Genomic DNA, 22,262 nt, shown 5'->3' on the forward strand with positions numbered 1-22,262 from the left:
TCCAGCCCCGCGCTTCCAGAGCGCCCCCAAGTGTCCGCGCTTCCAGAGCGCCCCCAAGTGTCCGCGCTTCCAGAGCGCCCCCAAGTGTCCGCGCTTCCAGAGCGCCCCCCAAGTGTCCGCGCTTCCAGAGCGCCCCCCAAGTGTCCGCGCTTCCAGAGCGCCCCCAAGTGTCCGCGCTTCCCGAGCACCCCTCAGTGCCGGCTCCACGCACGTGCCCTCCTGCGTTTCCGCTGGTTCCATCCAGCCCTGCGCTGCAAGAGCGCCCGACAGAGTCCGCGCTGCAAGAGCGCCCGACAGAGTCCGCGCTGCAAGAGCGCCCGACAGAGTCCGCGCTGCAAGAGCGCCCGACAGAGTCCGCGCTGCAAGAGCGCCCGACAGAGTCCGCGCTGCAAGAGCGCCCGACAGAGTCCGCGCTGCAAGAGCGCCCGACAGAGTCCGCGCTGCAAGAGCGCCCGACAGAGTCCGCGCTGCAAGAGCGCCCGACAGAGTCCGCGCTGCAAGAGCGCCCGACAGAGTCCGCTCCTCTGTGGCTCCCAGGGGGGAGCTTCCCCAAGAAAATTTTGGGGGGGGGTAAGAGGGTCACAGCCTGTGTGGCCGGGCCAAGGACCAAGGCCACACGACCCGAAAAAAATAGGCCGTGGCTTCCCGAGTCTCCAGATCCGCCCTGGCCTCCCGAGTGTCCTGACCCGCCCTGGCCTCCCGAGTGTCCTGACCCGCCCTGGCCTCCCGAGTGTCCTGACCCGCCCTGGCCTCCCGAGTGTCCTGACCCGCCCTGGCCTCCCGAGTGTCCTGACCCGCCCTGGCCTCCCGAGTCTCCTGACCCGCCCTGGCCTCCCGAGTCTCCTGACCCGCCCTGGCCTCCCGAGTCCCCTGACCCGCCATGGCCCCTGGAACGGGCACCGCCCTGGAGGCCTCCAGAGCGCCCACCCCCCCTCCCCATTGGATGGTGTTAGGCGTGAGGACACGCCTTCCGGAGGGGGGCGTAATGTCAGTCCTTGTCTTGTGTTTCCCTTCCTCTCGTGTCCCTTTGGCCATCCTCGTCCCTTTAATTAGTAGTTAATGTGTCCCCAGCCCTGCATGTGATTGCCCCACACCTGTTTCTGTTCTTCCTTGATAATTTCCCAGTGTTTATAATCCCTGTGTTTCCTAGCCCCTGTGTCCGGTCTTAAACGTCATTGATGTTCGTCTCTCCCCAAGCTCCTCGTCTCCTTGTGTGTGTCTCTCCAATAAATGTGCTATTTGGAACTCCTACGTCTCCTCGCTCCTTGTGTCCCGAGAGGGAACGTGACAGTATGCAGTACCACTTCATATTTTTGTGTAAACTGTGATACATTTTTTCAGGATTCTTTGATGAAAATTGTAAATGTCTTCACTGTCATTTTGCTCAATTGAATAAAAATATTTCTGAATTTTTTTTTGTTTAATATTTAATTAAAAACATCTTACTGACCTCAACTGTACTTTTAAATGGTAGTATAATAAAAATGAATAAAATAATTAAAAATAATTTCATTTAATTATATATGAAATATTGGTTTATTTCTCTTAAGTGCTTTTAATTTTGGCTAAAACATCCCTTACTCACAATAAAAACACGATTATGCACTTCTCTAGTTGTTTCGTTTTGCAACACTAAACTAAAAAGCCCCCTTTTCTTTATAATGCAAATTAATATTTCAACGTTTCCATTTATTTTTATTTTGCACTCAAACTGATTTTTAGCATTAATCATACTTGTGAGTGTCTATTCTTTATTTCCTATCCCAGAGGAGAAGAGTGCTGTTCATTGTGCCGTGTTTGTGCAGCTGAAGATTATCAAGGTCTTGTACTGAATTATCAAGGGAAGCTTGTTAAGTGAAGCCACATGGCCAAGTCCGCTTCAACCAGCCAAGCTTCCTGTCATACATTCAACAATCTCGTTCAAGCAATATCTCTACACTTCACTGCACCCTCACCCGACGGCCACCACACTTCGGCCTGTGGACTATCTGACAAGATCTCCAAAGGCCCATTTGACGTCCTCACAGCCAATTACTCATCTGCACCAGCTTAACCTCAGCGTTCGCTCAGAAGAGATTAAATAGGGGAGTTTTTTAATTCACAAAGGGAAAATACACGGCGATTTTCCCAGCCTTTTCTCCATCTTGTCATCAGGCGACACATCACCTATCTCTCCGCACAGCGTAGGGTCCAACAGACCCTGACAGTCCCTCTCTTGCTATAACAGGGGTAGTGACATGATCTGAAAGATGTGTTAGAAATGCCAGCTCCGTATTTGTGTGCCATGTGACATACTGTCAAGAATCAAATTCAAATAGCTTTCTCTGAAGGACTGAGCTCTAAAAATCTGTTTCTCTGCCATGTTTGCATCTTAAAGGAACAGTTCACCAAGTCATTATTATGTTGCGCCAAACCTGTATAGCTTTTGTTGAACACAATATATGATGTTGGACAATTGTTTCAACTGTTTTTGTCTGAATGAAAGTCAGTGGGTGGGGTCCAAACCAAAACAACACTGAGCCCCATCGACATTCATTGTGTGGGCAAAACACACACACATTTTCTTGGATGACATGAGGGTGAGTAAATGAAGAAATTTCCATTTTTAGGTGAAAATTAAGGAAGCTAAAAAGTTTCACCTTGATATTATACTCGTAACTTTAAAGAGTTTATAAATTGAAAAGCAAATCGAAAGCCTTTCTAAATGTGTCTCAAGTGCTTGATACGAGTCTGACTTAAAATTACAATTTGGGCCGTCCTAATCTGTCTCAGTGGTGCAAATAGAGAGAAACTGTACCTTGGACTCTTTGATCTTGACAGCAATGACCTGTTTCCTCTGGCGAATTATCTCCACCAATTCATCACACTCCTCCACCAGCTTGGCTTCATGCATGGCTGTGTTCACCTGCAGATAAGAGCAAAGAGTTTCATAAAGAAATACAATGGCACTTAATCAGTCCGCTGGGATAACTGAGCTACTCCAGCCTCTCTGCTTCAGTTCATGCAAAAACCATGAGAGAATATCAACATCACGTCCTGTCTGGAGTGATGTGGACCATATCATTACAGAAAAGAGAGACATTTTAGACTCTACTTCAATTCCTTCCTCAGATCAACCCTGTAATTAGACAAAGTTGTGATATCCCATCAAAGATTCCCGTACCGCTCTCTTAGGATCCTGCTTTATCACTGTACTATCCGATCTTTGCATAAAGCTTATTATTCAAGACAGATCCACTTAAGCTGTTAATCAAGCACACTCACACTAATGCATTTAAATAAACAGACAATTAATGCTCACCCCGTTTTAATACTGTCAAGGGTTCAATCTCATTAAGAAAGCACAGAAGCCAAGGACAGCACAAACCCAACATTTTATTGGATTTCGGCTAGACAACTTTTGTTGTCAAGCGGTATCCACTCACATGGAAGAAACCCGCTCAATACCAGACAAACCCCAAGGATGAATCTTTTTTTGGGAATGTCTATAAAATAAACTGAATGCAGATCTCTTTAGCATGGTCTATGACTTTCAGTGCAAAGTCAATAAAGGTTTCATACTGACACTGTAAAAAAATTATCTGTGAAATGTATGATAAAATGTATGATGCATGTATGATGTATGGCTTTCCTGTAGCTCAAATAGTAGAGCATGGCGCTAGTAACGCCAAGATCATGGGTTCGATTCCCAGGGAAATCAAGAGCTGATAAAATTTAAAAACTGTAACTTGAATGCAGTGTAAGTCGCTTTGGATAAAAGCGTCTGCTAAATGCATAAATAAATAAATAAATAATTGATAGATGTGGTTGCCAAAACTTTACTGTAAAAATATGGCAGCAACATTTTATGTTTTAGAGATTGAACTTAAATTGACAGTAAAACAAAAACAACTAAATATAGATATTTTTTAAATGAGTTTTTTTTTTTTTAAATGTACAATACATTGACAACCACCTTAAAGGAGTAGTTCATCCAAAAATGAGAATTTACTGAAAATTTCTTGATGTTTGATTTTCATGATGCTTTTATCAACTGCTTGGACTCTCATTCTAACGGCACCCATTCACTTCAGAGGATCCACTGGTGAGCAAGTGATGAAATGCTATATTTCTCCAAATCTGTTCTGATGAACAAACTCATTGACATCTTGAATGGTCTAAGGCTCGGGTGAGTAAATTTCAGCAAATTTTCATTTTTTGGGTTAACTGTTCCTTTAAAAATACAGGTAGTAAAGAGAAAGCCACATGATGAATCAAAGTGAGCTGAGGTAAACACAAATACAAAATACCATCATGGCAACACACATGACACTGAAATAATGCAATAAACATTAATTGAACAGCATAAGATGCAACATAAAACCGGGTTTTATATAACTGAGAAGAGAAAAAACCTCAGTATGAAAAACTGTCAAATGTCAGTTGTCACACAGAGAATTGTGGGAATGCTGATATACAGTTTTTCACTGTAAATGAGGAGATGGCTTGTTCTGTTTCACTTCCAAAAATGTATATTTAATAGTGTTTTACAGTAAAATAACATGAAATTAGATCTATTTCAGGTTTTCATTCCATATAGAATAATAGAATAACTGTTTTTTAAAGTACATTTTCACAGTCTTTTTTACAGTTAAAACCACAACCTTTTTTCTTGGTGTAGGAATCATTATATTAAGACAAAAATGCAAACTTGTTAACCCAGCCAAAGTGTGGCACTTCACACAAAGTTGAGCATTTATGACCTTTTTCATGATTCGCTGTCGATCCCATAATGCTCAGCGCAATCCTACCACTCAGCTACCCTAGAGAGTGGAATAAAAACGAGCCAGCGAACACATATGGTTGGTCTGAAGCAAAGCAAACTCTCTCTATCTGCCACCATCTCAGAGCGCTCTGGCTCAGTGGACGGGTGCAGTGATGGACGACTCCTGTTGTTGATGTGTCACATATCAGACCTCTTAACACATTATTCTTCCACCAGCGATTAAATACATTCCCGTAGCTTTTCTTGGGACTATAAAGGACACTTCTGAGGTTGGTATGAATGTGATGTGTGACCCCACTTTACTGTGGTGCCCGCACGGTACCAGCCAGCCGTAAGTCAGCAAAGACCCTGAAGGCTGACTCGCCTGGCAGATTCGTGCTGGCACCTTTAAAGTGTGCTGCTGGGCACAGACGTTTTGTCTTAGCATTTACTCTTGGATTGGATTAGTGTTTATTGGACACTCAAAAAAATCTACAACAATCCTGCGTCATTGTGGATTGGGATTCTGCGTCATTGTGGAACAGGTGATTTAGTCTGCACTCCCTTACAAACACTAATGCTGAATCTTTCTATGAGTTTAACATGGAATTTATTTAAAAACTTTATATAGTTAAAGCGTGCAACCGGAAATATTAAGTAGTTGTTAAGTGGCAAAATTTAAGGTTGTAAAATAGTCTCAAAGGAGCAAGTCAGGGTATTCAAAACTGCATTTTCAATGCATAAAAGTAAAGCAATGGAGATGCAGTTTTTAGCTTGCTCCATGGGGACAATTTTGCAATGTAACGTGCCTTTGCGACGTCGTGCACTGTAGGCCACATAATAAACTAGACATGCATTTCCTAAAGGACAATCAGTGCTTGAAATGCAGCAAAAGCATTGAAGTATTAGGATATTTCAAAAAGTAATATATCCAAATATGGATAAAGAAACCTACAGATGATACAATGGATTGTAATACAATACGCTGAGGGATAAATATATGTAAGAAAGATTTAGTATGCAAATATTACAATAATGTCTTCAGTTTGATGAATTATAAGAGTGCACTAAAAATGTGTGTGTGTGTGTGTGTATATATATATATATGTATATATAAATAAAGTAACAATAAAAAAGGAAGTAAAAAAAAATAATTAATAAAAAATACAGAAGTAAAAATTAACACTACTTTTAGTTTTTCTTCCTGTAAAAATATCACAAGATCCTTACACCAAGATACATTTACTTAAGAAGCAAAACTGTTAGACACTAAGAAAACAAGTAAAAATAATGATATTATTGCCATGTCTTATTCCACCAGCATAGGCTCTGAGGGGAAAAAACAACAACTTTTTTGCACATCTAAAAAAACAAACAAAAAAAAGACTCAAAAATGTCTGCACACACTTCAGCAATTTATTTTCGGATTAAGCCCAGATGCTCGTGTGCGCTGCATGTAATGACTGCGACAAGACTCATTATTGACAAGGCTCATCAGTTCCTGACCTTTATCTCTTCATATTGCCACATCTTTAACCTGCTAATCCACAGGGTGGGAAAGACACTGGCCGCCATAAAAAGGTTGTTAATGAGCTCCAGCGGTTCACTTTGGGTACATAAACAATCTAAGTGCTGTTGAACAGATGCCACGGAGCAGAGGTCTGTTTTTGTGGCAGCTCTGATTACTGTGTATCTTGCCCGCATGCTGACAGATGGGGCAGGTCTGAGTGCTCTAAGTGCACGGCTGTACAAGACGCTCCCTATGGGGCCTGCCTCGTCGCCGGAGAGTCCAAGTGGCCATGTTAAAAATGGATGAGGAAGAGGCATATGCATCACAGCGTGGCAGCCCTCACCACATTGCTGCACACATGTCCACTCGGTGGAACAGCAACACAACAAAGCGGCCCTTTGCACCGCAGGGCTAATAACCCACAGCGGCCCAGAGAGGGAACCTAGAATGTCAAAGAAGGCAGTGATGGAATCCAGGCTTCAAATCACCAAAGGTAAAAATGGAAATTCCCAACTGAAAGTGCAAAGTTCCCCAGATACCTTCGGTCCCTTGACAGCATCACTCATGAGTTATTTATACATGGACTCTCTCAGGACATTTCCTTCACTGTTCACTGTTAGCGTTGACAAGTTTGTCTAATGGAATCCATCCAAAACCTTGCCATGGATACTATTTTTCACATAACGCTTATAAAGACCCCTGTAAACATCTCTGCAGATATTGCTCTGATGCTGCACGAATGCCGAAGGGTCTATTTGATGTGTGTTTTCATCTGGAAGACGTCATCTGTTAAGAGTTTGCATCTGCAATACATTGCATTCATTCATTGTTGAATGCTAGAATGATATTCAAGCAGATGTTTCGCAACAGAGTGTGTGAATCTGCTTTGAGACGTTTATCAGATATTTGCAGATGTGACCCTTAAAATAGAAAGCGATGCATTCCAGATGATGCACTCGCTGGCCGACATCTTAATGGGTCATACCCATATATAGTCTGTAGGAAAGAGAATATTAATGACAACAGTATACATGTTTTAATGTCTCAGTGTTCTCAATGTGTTTGCACGACATACTAACATCTGACAACCGTTTATGAAGCTGAATATGCTGCTTAACTTGATTCATCCACATCAAAAACCAGACTAATCTAGCCTAACTCCCATTTATGGGCTGTTCTGAAAAATTATTGACAGGCAGAAAGCACCTCAGACTCTTCTGATTGGCTAAACTGGGCAAGTTTCAGAACATTCATGTTCTAGCGACAACATCGGATGCATAATGTTAAGTACTATAGAAGGTCATTTTGATTCTTCCTCTTTCTTCGCTCTCAATTTGGCCACAAAAATGCGCTTACAATGGAGACACACCATGCCAGCAAAACAGTGTTTAAAGAGAGCCATAAACAAAAATTTTGCATCACTTTGCCTCACCGTGGAAAAACAAATGTAGATATTTTAAAGAATGTTTCAAATGTTTAATTTTTTCCATTCAGCGAGGCAAAACAAGTGTATTTTTCTAGAGCGCATTCCATACGCAATGATAATTCAAAGTGCTTCACATAAAAGGAATGAAAATAATCAAAACAATAAAAGCAAGAAATTTAAATTTTAATAATTTAATAAAGTGGGGAAAACAAAACAGAACAAATAAAATAAAATAAAATATGACATTAGGTCTGGAATAACAGGTCTGGAATAACAGTTAATAAATAATTTTAATGTTTGTTAAAACTCCTAATTTTTGGCTCTAATCAGAAATGTGAAACCTCTATTTTTTTCATTTACTTAAATGATTCTATTAAAAAATGTTCACAAGTTGAGCTGTAAAGTTGTTTAAATCACCTTTTTTACAGGGATTTACAGATCTGAACTTATACTGAACCTGCAGCCTTCCTTCAAGCACATAAATGCACTTTATCAAGATCACAAGTATGAAAAGCAAAATACTATAATTTAACAGATCAAAACTGATGCACATTTCCTGTTCTTGCCAGCTTTGTACGCACAGTGGAGGACCAAAGTTCACAGCTGAGGGATTTTGGATCAAACATTCAGCATTTCATCTCCAAGACATTTAATTTGCAGTGTCCCTGAAATCTGGCTTACTTCTCATTATCACACCTCATTCATTTGGTCCTCAATAATTAACTGTGGCATTCAAAACATGACACAGAGGGCCTGGTCATAAAGACACGTTCTTCTGATGACTGACAAGCTGTTCGGTGAACATTATTACAACAGTCAGTCTTGAATAATTGATCTAGGTTTTAATAATAAAGGAGAAATCACCATGGAATGCAGTTAATACTTTATTTATTTCGGTTTAGATAGGTTTAACCATTTTAAATCACCTTGAGGATGTTCAACTCAATATAATATATGTAGCTGGGGATTTACTGTGGAAAGCTGTTTTTAAATGCTTTAAAATGAATGGCCTCCACCACACTAAGTCTCTCAGCTGAGGTGTGAGCTACATTCTTCAAATGCTCAAAGCAGCCGGTGGTATGCAGAAGTTTTTTATGTGTCGGTTCAGCTGAGGCTAGAGACGTGCTATGCATGCAGTCCCCTCGGGGTTCAACAAGACTGATTCAGCTAATGAAGTAACAATGCCTTGTCACCTGCTTTCTTTTCTCAAACACCAAGGACAACCATCCTGACAGAGTCATTAAAAAGGACGCACGCATTAGAATTTCCCTTGTGCCTGATGTCTTAGTGCTGATCTTGAGTCATATTTGGAGTAACAACAACTCGCTCAGCCGATGTTCAAGGTGACATCAAGTAAAGGCCTAAATATATCCCTGGTGCCTTGTTTGCTGTGCCTTTAATAAGCTCTGATTTAAAGATAAAGGGTACTAATTGACTTTCAAAAGGACTGTTTATCATGAGTGCATAAATATGTCACATCACTACCAAGCTGCGGCTGAGCATGTAACATCATGGTGGAGACAATAATTAAAATGCTCACCAAGGCTGTATTTTTTTGCCTAATAATATAGTAAATTCAGTAATATTGTAATATATTATTACAATTTAAAATAAGTGTTTTCCAATTTTAATATATTTTCAAATGCAATCAATTCCTGTGATGGCAAAGCTGAATTTTCAGCATAATTACTACATTCTTCAGTATCATATCTTTCAGAAATTATTCTAATATGCTGATTTGCTGCTCAAGAAACATTATTATTTTTTAAATAATATAATATGATATAATCATTTCATTATTATTAATGCTGAAAACAGTCGTGCTGTTTAATTTTTGAACATTAATTTTTTTATTTTTTGATCAATAGACAGTTTCATAGAATGAATATTTATATATATATATATATTAGTGCTGTCAAATGATTAATCGCATCCAAAATAAAAGTTTTTGTGTTTATTTAGTATGTATATATAAATGCACACACATTCAGTATGTATTTTGAAAATATTTACATGTATATACATTTATATTATTATATTTTATACTATATATAAATATATTTGATATATAAACAACAAAAACATGCATGTGTTTGTATTTATATATTCATAATAAATATATACAGTACACACTCATTTATTATGTAAACAAAATCTTTTATTTTGGATGCTATTAATCACGATTAATCATTTGACAGCACTAATATATATATATATATATATATATATATATATATATATATATATATATATATATATATATATTCAACAATGGAAAAACACTTTACTTAAATAACAAATGATGTGTTTCCATGTAAACTTTAAACAGAATTCTAGGGAAAAAGCATGTAATTTAAGTTTTAAGCTGACACTCTATGACTCTTCTTGACATCACTGAGCATTCACTGCTGAACTTTCTCCATTTATAGACAATTTGCCATACTGTGCACTGATGACTATTGTGTAGAGATATTTCTGCTTTAAGAAAGTCAACAATTCTTAATCTTCAGCATTCAGACATCTCTTTTGTTCGAGGTATGGTTCACATCAGGCAACGCGTCTAGTGAATAGCAATCTCAATTTTTTTTTACCCTGATCAGCCCTTCAATCTTTCCTCATTAATTAGATTCTACATTAGCTTTAGCTAAGATACTACCTCAGGGATTCACATACATTTTGCACTTTTCATGTAAATGTATCATTGTGTGTATAATACTTGCTTAAGCAGATTGTGTGTTTCTGTTGATTTGGTTAAAGATTAGATACATTTATACAGGAATCCAGGTAATACTTTTTCCTGCAACTGCATAAAAGTTATATTTAATGATAAACCATAGTGGAATATTAATAAATAGGAGAAAAACCCCAGGAAATAGTATAAAATACAACTAAATAATTTTCTGCTTGTACAAGCAACTCTATTAAACTGTATAGTAGGAAAACTTTATGATTCAGACACCTACTATGATGCCTATTTAAGGTTATTTCTCTTATGCTGACCATGAGTGCATTTTACTGAATGAGTGTATCTAAGGTGCTAGTCTCTTTTATTCACAAGAAAAGCATTTAACAATATGCATTCATATTGATACACTCTTGGAGGCTTTTCTAGCCTTTGGCTCAGCAGAAAATGAAAGTCAATGCAGAACTCATCACCATTCAAAAGCTGCCTATACAGACACACTGGACTGTGAATAAAAAAAAAAAAAAAAAAAAACATTCATTGGCACTTGAGAAAAACAGACACACGATTACATAAAACATACATCCATATATAATGCATACATCCATATAACGGCATCAATCATATGAAAATTAGAAATCTCATATACACATTATTCTTTACATTTTGTAATTACATCCCTGCAGTAGCCTTGAACGTCTGACAAGTAGCTCAAAAGGGCTACTTTTGTCACTAAAAACAAAATGCAAACTAATTAATTTAGGGAAAATATGTGAAGGAGTATGACGATGATGGTGATGTGAAGGATGAAGAATATAATGATACATTTGCCAGGACTCACCTCCACCTGTTGACAAATCTGGATGAGTTTGGCCATCTGGTTCTCCAGCTCACTGTTCCTCTTCACCAGATTGGTTAAGTTATTCTCCAAGGTTTGCTGTTGGAATGGCAGATACATGGCAATTAGACAGAATGAAATGAATCACATCTGAAACAGACAAGCTTTACCATTTATTCCATCAAGATATGAGACATACCATTTTTTAAAGAAATGTATACTTTTATTCAGCAAGGAGGCATTAAATTGATCAAACAATGTAACAATATAGAATTTTTTGGGGCACCAGATCAGCGTACTGATTTCTGAAGGACCATGTGACACAGAAGTAACCATGTGGCATCATGGTGGCATCACCATGTGGCATCACAATTACATTTCAAATTTGAAATAGAAAACAACTGTTTTCAATTGTAGTAATTTTTTTTTTTCATCAAATTTTGATCAAATACATGCATCCTTGGTGAGTATAGTCCTACCAACCATAAACATTTGAAAGGTAGCGTACAACTCAATTAGAATATATGAATTTTATGCCATAAAATGAATTAAAACAACAGCGTACAGGTTTGGAACAATATGAAGATGAATAAATGACAAATTACATTTTTGGATGAATTATCCCTTTAATATAAATACACATCCACTTCCAAAATGCAGTGCTTGAAAACAGACTTTTACTTTTGGAATTGAAAACTGTATCTCATAATTCATCTGCTTTCAAGGGATTAAAACTGTGTTTTTCAAGGGCAGCAGATTCTTTTCCCCAATGCTCCCGATCTGTCTTTTTCACAAATTAAGGAAAAACACTCTGCAGATGATAATGTTAGTGTAGGTGCACATGGACAAATGATACAGAGTCCACAGAGATCCCACAAAGACGGATTAGATTCAAAACAAGCAACTAACAGCAAATTAGTTCCACATCACAACCACTAATCGTCACTAACGAGAAATTGTGTGCACTGGGCTGAGACTTTCACACTGGGGGGAGGGTGTCCTAATTCATGAGCTCTAGTGTAAATTTTGTAGAAACAGGTTTGTATCAATTAAAGTTTAATAAGAGATTTGAGGTCAGAACGGGTGAGTTTGGGTCACTGTGAGACCACTTGCTTTTGTTTAGCTCATGAAAAAAGGGGATGAGGTACTGTCCCATATTGTAGAGTAATGGAGTTTAACACTACATACAAAAGATTTATGAGGGTGTTGAAATTCATTGGTGTTGAATCACAATGGTGAGAGGTGGAGAACTGTGTAATTAATAAAAGAGCACATGCTTCACTACAACAAAAGTTGGAAAGATAAAGAGGGAAATCGTAGCGACAACTCAAAGAGAGCCACCCCACCATGCTACATGAGCAGCTCTACGAAGTGATGACCCGCACAGCGGGAGAAAGGAGAGAAAGACATGAACACGGCGCTGAGATGAACAGCTGATATTAATGACATGAGAGGAAACAAAAAGGAAGCCAGAGTGGACTGAAAAGCAGGAACGATGGGAACAACAACATTGGCATACAAAAGCGAGAACAGAGCCTTTATGTTCTCTTGTTCTGTGTTGTTGGCTATTCATGCATATGTGATGCAGCCTGACCCTGTCCACCTGCACGTCCCGCACCCCCCGTCTATGGCCTGAAACTCTGTCTTGCACACATCCAGTACATAGATTGTAAAAGGCAGCCGGTGACTCACCGCGGCGCTTGTCTTTGATGCCTCCATAACCGCTTCAGAAACTCTGGCAGGGCTCACTTGAAAAGCCTATGAACACACACACATAGACACATAGCCTTACTGGTCTGGCCTGCTGATGGACGGAAGTATTATTGCCCCTGCTCTGTCCGGCGACTGGATATCAGCCTCTCTCGTGCTTTATCTCTCTTGCTCTGCTGGGTAAATGGGCTGGAAGCACCTCGGAGCAGGTGAGGGTGTCTATGTCAGACTGCTTATTCTCTGTGCACTGATAGGTTGCTGTACTCGGGGGCTTGTTGCGTCAGGCAGTCGCAGAGGCGCTTGTTTGGTGTGTCAGCATTTTAAAATTCAAACTCACCCAGCAAAGACAGATGGGGGTCATTAATTAAAGACTGAACAGTCGAGGATGATTTATACATCAAAACCAAGTATCACCTCCCAGGAGACAGAAGACAAGCTGCCGGGGGTGAACGAGCTTGGAGCCCAATTGAGTGAGAGAGAGAGAGAGTGACTGATAGTGAGAGGAAGAAAGGAAGGAAGACAGGAAATGAAAGGAAGGACAGAAGGAAGAAAGGAAAGGATAGAAGAAAGAAACAAGTAAAAAAAAGAAAAGTAATCAAGGAAGAAAGAAAGAAAAAGAAAAAGGAAGACAGATGGAAGGAAGGATCGAAGGAAGGAAATTAGTAAAAAAGAAAAGGGAATAATAAAAGAAAGAAACAAGACAGGAAGGATATATGCAAATCAAAAAAGGAAGCAAGAAAGAAAAAAGAAAGAAACAAATCAAGGAAGGAAGGAAAGATAAAAGTAAATGGAAAAAGAAACAAGGAAGGAAAAAGGGAAGGAAGGATAGAAGGACAGGAGGAGGACAGAAGGAAGAAGGACAAAAAGGAAGGAAACTAGGAAGGAAGGATAGACGTAATTTTACAAAAAGGAAGCAGGGAAGGATGGATGAAGGGAAGGTTGGAAGGAAAGAAGGAATGGTGAAATGAGCATCTTAAGTAAGGAAAGAAGAAAATAGAAAGAAGCAAGCAAGAAAGAAAGCAAGCAAGCAAGAGAGAAAGGGAACAAAAACACATAAGGGAAGGAAAAAGAAAGGTAGAAGGAAGTAAGGCATGCAAGAATAATAACAAAAACAGGAATGGACAAAAAGCAAATAGAAAAAGGAAAGGAAAGGAAAGGAAAGGAAAGGAAAGGAAAGGAAAGGAAAGGAAAGGAAAGGAGGGATGGTGAAAGAGAGAGAACGGAGTGGCCTCAGGACAGCAGACCTAGTGCTGTTTGGGCTGAACAAGTCTGAAGTACACACTCATTAAAGCAGACACTAGACTTCAAAGACAGACACAGCCATGCAAGAGGAAGAGGAGAGAGAGAGAGAGAGAGAGAGAGAGAGAGACAGAAGCACACATAAAAACTGCTCTAATATGTAACAAGCACAGTGCAGCAGTGCACAACTGACACTGTGACATGACTGACAGGAATAAAGCAATGAGTGAGTGAGAGTGAATGATACGAAGGACTGACTATCTAGGCTGCGTTGTGGGAGAATGTACTGAAGTTGAATTACATCTGCTACATTAGCTACTGATTCACCAAAAGAATCAAATAACAGCTTGAATTAATCAAATGAATCAGACTTGGTTGGAAAGCTCTAGTTCAAATGATTCACAGTTTGACTAGACCTTGTTATCAGATAAGACATTATCCCAGATACAGAGGGAAGGCGAGATATACAAGATATTTGCTGAGTTGCTGTTTGATGCTCACACTGTAGGCGTTGCACGCTTTAACATGCGTGTGCCGCGTCCATTAAGTTCTGGGTCAGAGCGACAACAACAACAAATCCTGAAAAAGAATTACACCCTGAGGCGAGAAAACAGACTTCAAAGTGGGTGTGTTTAATTATTCTGTGATCCTCTCCTCTTGTGTTTTTTGAGGGAACACAATGCGGAAACACAGCAACCACGCTAACAACGGGCGGTTGAGTGCGTGCATGTGTCAGCAACCAGAGCCTGCTGGGAAATATCGCTCGCACCGGATAATACTCCAAACCAGCACTCTCCAGAGACTCGCAAACTCAGTCTAATGAGAAGCCACTGCTGTTTCTTACCATCCTCCGCTCCTCTAATTAATTAGACAGAGTCATTTAATTCTGTCTATATTACCCTTGTTTGAGGCTTGTCTGGGGAGCGCCATTAAGCTTTTAACGCAGTGGAATACGCCCCCTTCTCTCCATCAAAAACAAAAAAAAATCAATCCCATAATGCTGTGTTTAAAGCTTTGACCCTGTCAAACTGTCTAGCATGCCTATACTTTAAATCCAAATGAAAATGTACTGTCGAGGTTGGACATCGCAGGTGTGTTTTTCATGAGTACATCTCTTCCCTATGGAAGCTTATTTTCGCATGGAACAAAGATATAAAAAAGGTGACTTTTTGATGTTATCATCTTGAAATTTTGATGTTTTTCTTTGCCATTCTGATTTTTTCCCCCTTAATACTGAGTTAACACTGCAATTCCGGCTTTTTCTCAGAATTCTGAGTTAACATTTTGCGAATCTGACTTTTTTTCTCTGAATTCTGAGCTAACATCTCGTAATTCAGATTTTTTTGCAATTCTGTCTTTGAATTAACATCTCAATTTTGACATTTTTCTCAGAATTCTGACTTGACAATTTGCGATTTGGCCTTTTTTTTTTTAAATTCTGAGTTAACATCTTGCAATTCTGACTTCTCGCCCATAATTTTATCAAGCTATCATGTCGTAATTGTGAGTTTACATCTCACAAGTCTGCCTTGTTTAGATCTCGCAGTTCTACTTTTCTCAGTTGTGAGATATAAAAAGTCACAATCATCTTTTTTTTTCTTCTTTTTTTTTAATTCTGTGATGGAAATAAGCTTCCTCACTCCCCTGACCTCACATTCTCTAATAAGACAGGGGTAGAGGACTAACAGGAAGACATCAGACTAATAAGCTTGAAGGTTAAAGGGACGAATGTCAGAGGAATTGCTTGCTCTCATGGGAAGACGAATCCCTTGAGGGAAAATGTGCTTCATGCAAAACAACTTAAGAGGAATGTGTTTGAGTTAATTACACCCACTGAGGACATTAAATGGAAAGGAATTGCTCAGTTAGAAAATAATTAATTTTAATCAAAAGCAGAGCTTCTTTGAGGAACACAGACGCCTCCGCTTGTCAGAGTCTGAGGGAACAGGGACACTTCAGCTTCTACCAACAGACATTAGCGTGGTTAGCTAATCATATTTTATTTGACGTAAACAAAATCAAGGCTAGTGTTGTCAAAAGTACCGACCACGATACCATTCGGTACTGAAATTTTCCATTTCCTGCTAAGATTTGAGCGCTGTTGAGCAGATTCTTAAACAGCGCTGATTGGTCATTGTAATAAGTGAAATAAGTCTGAGGGTGTGCAAGTGTCCTTTAGGACACACAACGCGGCTGAGAAAGTATTCTGGAATGGCAGATTTCATCATTTAAACTTTGCATTGTTCAGATGCAAAAAGCTGTATAAGGCTAGAATACACTATACAACATTTGCCCAGATTTATGCTCAGATTTGCAGTCTGGAAGAGTCTGTGAAAACTGCTGAAAGCTAGAGCCAGATTGCAGATTTTGGAGCGGAATGAATTGATAAATTTTACAGAAAATCGTATAGTGTATGATGGGCACAGATATGACTCCATCAGTTCGAGGAACATCAAACATTTTTGTTATTTTGAGCTTATTTTAGGACACACTGTTTTCATTTGTCATGAATTTATTTGTGTTTGGTAAGCCTTTAATATCTTGTAGTGTGTGATCTTCAGTTGCTTAGTGCATGACGTCTAGTTTTTATCTGTAACCATTTAAAAGTCGGCAAATATAATATGTCTAGTGTTTAAAAAAACAAAACAAATTGCGTAATGTGTTCCAGCCTTTACTCTAGATGTAAATTTATGTTTTTTTTTTTAGGTAAAGTGCGTTTACCTACAACGGCAGGTTTTTTATACATAAAACTTGCTAGAAATCCGCCAGAAAGAGAGGCTTACAGCTTTTTTAGTCGAGCCATTATCTCCGCTTACTGCATGCCTGGGAGCCTGATATTGGTGTCTGCTTGAAAGAGGAACATGGAGGTCACAGTTAATGGCCGATGTGGAGTAGGAGCGAACTCTGGGTCATTGCAGTAGAGGTCACAGCGTAAAAAAAAAGACATGCAAAGCTGATGAAACTACATGAAAACAATGCACGGCAGAGGCTGTAACAAAAAAAGCCTAAGCCCTTGAGAAGCTCGGATGCAAAATGGAGCTTGTGGTTTATTTATAGCTGCAAAACTTCTGAGACACTTTTGGAAAGATACCGTCTCCTCCATTTGACTTTGAACCCTATCCGAACTCAACCCTGCACGCTCCCTGTAATCATAAGCCGAAGACAACTTTCAGCCTGACATCTGTCTTTGACAGGCAGCATAACAAACGGTTTATTCAGAAAATTAATTTGCAGAAACAAGCCTTGGCTCATCTGCCAATGAGTTAAGAGCTATCAATTTGGACAAGCATGGGAATGCTAAAGACTGACTCAAGTGGCATGTCTGCTAAATGGCTTTACATTTCATTTGTGTAACACAATTAACTGCTGTAGATTTTCCCGGGATCCGAATGACATGATGATTCACTTTCTCTGGAACGAATCGAGCGGTTTGATTGGCCTTGGGGTTCAGGCTTGTCTTGTTCTTCAGTTTGAAATATCACATGCGTCCTGAAGCCCAAAATATTTGGCTGTGGGTTGGTAAAGCGTACACAAGTGTGCACAGGTGCACGACTTATATCACCACCCAGGAATGCTGTACGCAGCCTCCAGACTCTCATTAGACTGGGAAAAGTGGTGTTATGAATTCAAGGTGAACGAGGGTGGGTACAAAGCAGAGGTGGAGAAAAAGACAGCAATGTTGTGTATTCGACACCATAAATTATGCCTGTGCTCGGGGAACAACAACAATTGGCGCTATTGTGCGGTTTGTTGTTTTAGTCAACGGCGTACACTCTGGAGATATCGTGCATGCCATAAATCATATGACGGAGCCTCAAATGAACTAAATGGATTGTTCTCATTTAAGTTCTCATTGAAACTCACATCAATGCAGGTCTGCTCTTTCTTTTCTATCAGGCTAATTCAGCTAATTTTAGATAACACTTACTGCTATTATGTCTTAATACTGCTATTATGCTATTTCAGGTCTGAAGTAAAAGGTTTGAGTGCTCCTCAACTCACAGAGAGTGATGTTTTCTGGCATATCCGTCATATATATTCACTCTTTCCCCCTCTTGAAACAGCAAAGCTTTTCAAGCATTTCACCACGCGCAAATCAGCTGATATAGTGCAGTGCCTTGAATATTTCCATTCATTGTCATTCTATGCAGAACAAAACACGCCTCCTTTCCATGTAAATTGGGCTCAGTATAGTTTCACACCATATTTGTACAAAAAACATTGACATTCATCTGGTACGTTTCTGAATGATGGCTGCGGGAAGCTTAGAACTTGTTCAGTTCAGGCAAGTTTGAGTTTGTCATTTATTACTCCTTTGAACATAAACTGGTTGATGTTAATTAATCTTTTTTCTGACACTTCCCATAATCCATCTCCCTTGGAGACCTTCATGTTTGTAAATTCTGCGGAGTAGGACCTGCCAAGGGGAAAGTTTCGAAACAAACGTGTTCTTCTCAATTGGAAATCCATAAATCCATAGATTAGCAATACCCGGATAAATAAAAACACAAAGCAAGAGAAAACATGATATCCCTCTCTTCAGGCAGAGCACATGGGGAGGCATGTGCAGGGACTTGTCATTTGAAACCTTCAATTGTGGATGAAGGGTGAGTCACGCTGTCGCCTTGCATCAGGAGACCCTCTGTCCTCATCTTCTACATTTGTCCATCTCTCTCGCTGTCCCATGACCGCTGAGAAAGAGCAAGGATGCCAATGGCTAGAGCAAGACTGGGTCAAATGTTGGGAAACTGAACAGCACCATTTTTTACAGTGGATACAACTGTATTGAAATCCCTTATATTTCTTCTATATCTTCTCATACTTTTTAAAATGAATTTGCATTGCATTAAGACTCCACTCAAACAATTTGGGGTCAATTCTAGCAAATTATAGGTGGTTTTAAAAAAATAAATAATTTTATTAATTTATGTTTTTAATAAGCTTTATAACTTCACAAACTTTATATTATTTAGGCAATAAGCTTTACAACTAAGCAAGCAAATATAGTGATTACAATATTTAAAATAAAGTGATAAAATAATAATAATAATAATAATAATACAATAGAAAGTGACTACAATCCTTATTTCCCAAGTGGTTCCAAACTTGTATGCAAGAAAAACTGCAAATTTATAAATAAATTAACTTTTTAGTCCCTCAAATATACATTCAAATAATATAAATGTAATAAAAATATTAGTATAAATATTATTTAGATACAGCAATTCTTTTCTCAGTTGAAATTAAACCAATAATTGACTCAAAAAAGGGACATTTATGAATAAAATTGACTTCTTTCAATCTCTCTAAAAATATAAAAATCTCTAATAATAAACATACAATACAAATATAAATGATATACATGTTTATTTCTCAGTTCAAACCAAAAAAAAAAAAAAACGTATTTCTTTTATAAATAAATGTACTTTTTTCAATCTCTCTAATCTTTCAATCTCAGATCACTTTTTTATTTTTTCCAGTTATTACACCACACAAAATTGTGATATACTGTACAGAAAAAGCAGTACTTTTTTCTGCTTTCTGACACAGCCATTTATTAGGATGTTTGACGCTGAAAATCTGCCAGTGATGATGTCATAATAAATTATGATTTTTCTTTATTGCAAGCATTTCACAAAATGCAAATTACCTTGCCAATTACAGTCTAGTATTCCTCTTAATATGAAAAACAAATAAAAAATATCCAAAATTCTCAAGACAGATCTGTACACAAGCATCCATATTTCTACATCTGCTTCTGGCACTCTCTTTGCTTCTGCCTCCCACAAGGAAAAAAACACACAATTTCAAAAGGCACAATAGCAGATGAATAAAGCGCAACAAAAAAAAAACATCTCCTGATTCATCACAGCAATCCTGACAAAAAGATTTCAGAGGCAGCCGCCCCTACCACACTAAAGCTCTGACCTTAGCAGCACTATAATCTAGAGCTGGACTGGAAGGTGACTTGAAATTCAGCGGTCATTGCTGTTGTGAGCTGTACTCAGTGGCCTGCAGAATACAGAACTTCACACAGACAAAACTTCTCTGAAGTGTAAACATGTTTTCAAAGGCGGATAAAAAGGAGCGTTGATGCCAAGAGTGACAAGTGCTGCTTTCTTTAAGGGTTCACAGCAAAGACACGGCCTAGTTCTCAAACCGCAGGAGACCGAGATGGGCATTTGAGATGCACAACAGGGACGACTGTAGTCTCACAGCAGCAACAGACACAGAAACTACTGTATCACTGCTCCAAACTACGGTTCTTAGTGTCTAATTGGCTACATAAAAGTGAAAAATCCCTTTGATGGGCCTTTGAAACACTCTGGATGGTAGTCTCCGAACCACACAGCACTTTATGAGATATTGTCAGAACTGTGTGATCTAAACCCAAAAACACAAGCGAGCTATAATGACGACAGATGCTGAGTTGTGAAAGCCTCTGCAGAACATCCAAACCAATAGATGTTTGTCTGTAATAAATACTACTGAGAAATTCTTGAGCCAGACGAGGCACTAACTGCAGCTCGAAACATGCCATTTCTGAACAATCTGTAAGAAAACTATGAACAGTGGCTCTGTTGTGCCTTCATGACATTAGATCAATCAAGGTTTGAAATGTTGTTGACAACAATTTTAACAATTCTTATTTTAATTTTATTCTTATACTATTATATTTTGAAAGCTCTTTTTTGTATATATTCCGTTTTCAGTTTCCATAATTGTTTTTGTGTGTTATTTCATCATTTTTTGTTTTCTATTTAGCTTTAGTTTATTTCAAATGCAGTATTTCCCATGTTCATCATGTGTGTGTTTTTTTATTTTAAAGGGGTGGTTGACTTTGTTTTCTAGGCTTGATTGTGTTTATGGGGTGCGATCTGACATGTGTTAATGCTTCGTTTGTTAAAAAAACCCATTATTTTTCATATAATTTACCTTTATTTCACACGGCTATGTCCCTTCTCTGATAAACGTGCTGATCATTTCCTGGCTTTATGAAGCCCCTCCCTCAGAAATACACGATGGGGCTCTGATTGGTTAGCTGGCCCAGTGTGTTGTGATTGGCTAAACCGTCTCTAGTGCGCGTCTAAACGTCCTGCCCCTCACCTCAGCGGCATGTGCTTCGGTTGTGTTGTAAACAATGGTGTCATCTATGTTGCTCATCAATTTGAGCCCGATTGAGACGCAGAGGATATTAGTGAAGAGGATCGTGCAGTACCTGTGCAAGCACGGCTTTTAATGGTAGGCCTATGTATTTTGTTAGTTGTTGTCTCATACTTTTAGATGCACTGTTATTATTCTACTGCTTATGTTAGCTCTTAATATACGGTTTTATCATGATTAAAGCTTTAATACAGTACGGCAACCGCATGCACGCCCATGTTTAACGCATAAGTGTATAAATGGAACAGTTCATTGTTGGAGCTGAGCTGATCTGAATGAGAGAGAGAGAGAGAGAGAGAGAGACATGCAGAGGAGGGCGACACGAAGAACATGATTGAAAACCACTGCTTTAGAACATTGTTTTTGAAACTTGTGAATCCATTAGACTCATTAGAAGACAGAATCGATGAATAGATTTTTACGTGCACCCCTAGTTTTATTCCTCTTCTCTAAAGCAGTGCAGCATGCACTATAAAAAAAAAAAAAAAAAAAAAAAAAGTTGAGCCAACTTAAAATTAAGGCAACCAGCTTGTTTTAAGTTCATACAACAAAAAAAGTTGAGAATCTCCTACAAAAATAAGCTGAGAGAACTCAAAAATCTGCTAAAAGCCGGTTGCCTTAAAATTCAGTTGGCTCAACTTTTATTTTTTTTACAGTGTGGCCTCGCCCCTTCGTTGCATGTTCCCGGGGGCGGGGTTTCTCTGGGTTTATGATGTCACTAACCCGGAATTATTTTGTTGTAGTCCCTTACCAGCCGTTCGCTGTAGGCGATGCTATACTAATTCTGTAAAAGACAATTTCTCCATGTTGCATTGAACGTTGAGCTTCGTAACTTTGCAGATGTTGTTTATGCTCACACAGCTACATTACACACTAACAAAAGTTAAAAAGGTGAAATCGTATTATATGACTCCTTTTTTAAGTTTAAAGGAATCGTTCATCCAAAAT

General features: G+C 38.9%; 1 protein-coding gene across 4 annotated transcripts in view; it reads right to left on the reverse strand.

Annotated features, from left to right (window-relative positions):
* LOC306852830 (putative E3 ubiquitin-protein ligase MID2) overlaps positions 1–22,262 on the reverse strand; it is a 137,601-nt gene that overhangs the window by 23,832 nt on the left and 91,507 nt on the right. For 2 of the 4 annotated variants that reach the window (XM_079389927.1, XM_079389926.1), the window contains exons 3-5: positions 12,894–12,959; positions 11,205–11,300; positions 2,798–2,905 (exon numbers count right to left, since the gene is read on the reverse strand). In XM_079389927.1, coding sequence (XP_079246053.1) covers positions 2,798–2,905; positions 11,205–11,300; positions 12,894–12,959 — 270 coding nt within the window. The remainder of the gene's footprint in view (positions 1–2,797; positions 2,906–11,204; positions 11,301–12,893; positions 12,960–22,262) is intronic. The other 2 variants (XM_079389928.1, XM_079389929.1) reach the window with 1 other exon arrangement.

This window comes from Barbus barbus, assembly GCF_936440315.1.
Source record: "Barbus barbus genome assembly, chromosome: 33".
NCBI lineage: Eukaryota > Metazoa > Chordata > Actinopteri > Cypriniformes > Cyprinidae > Barbus > Barbus barbus.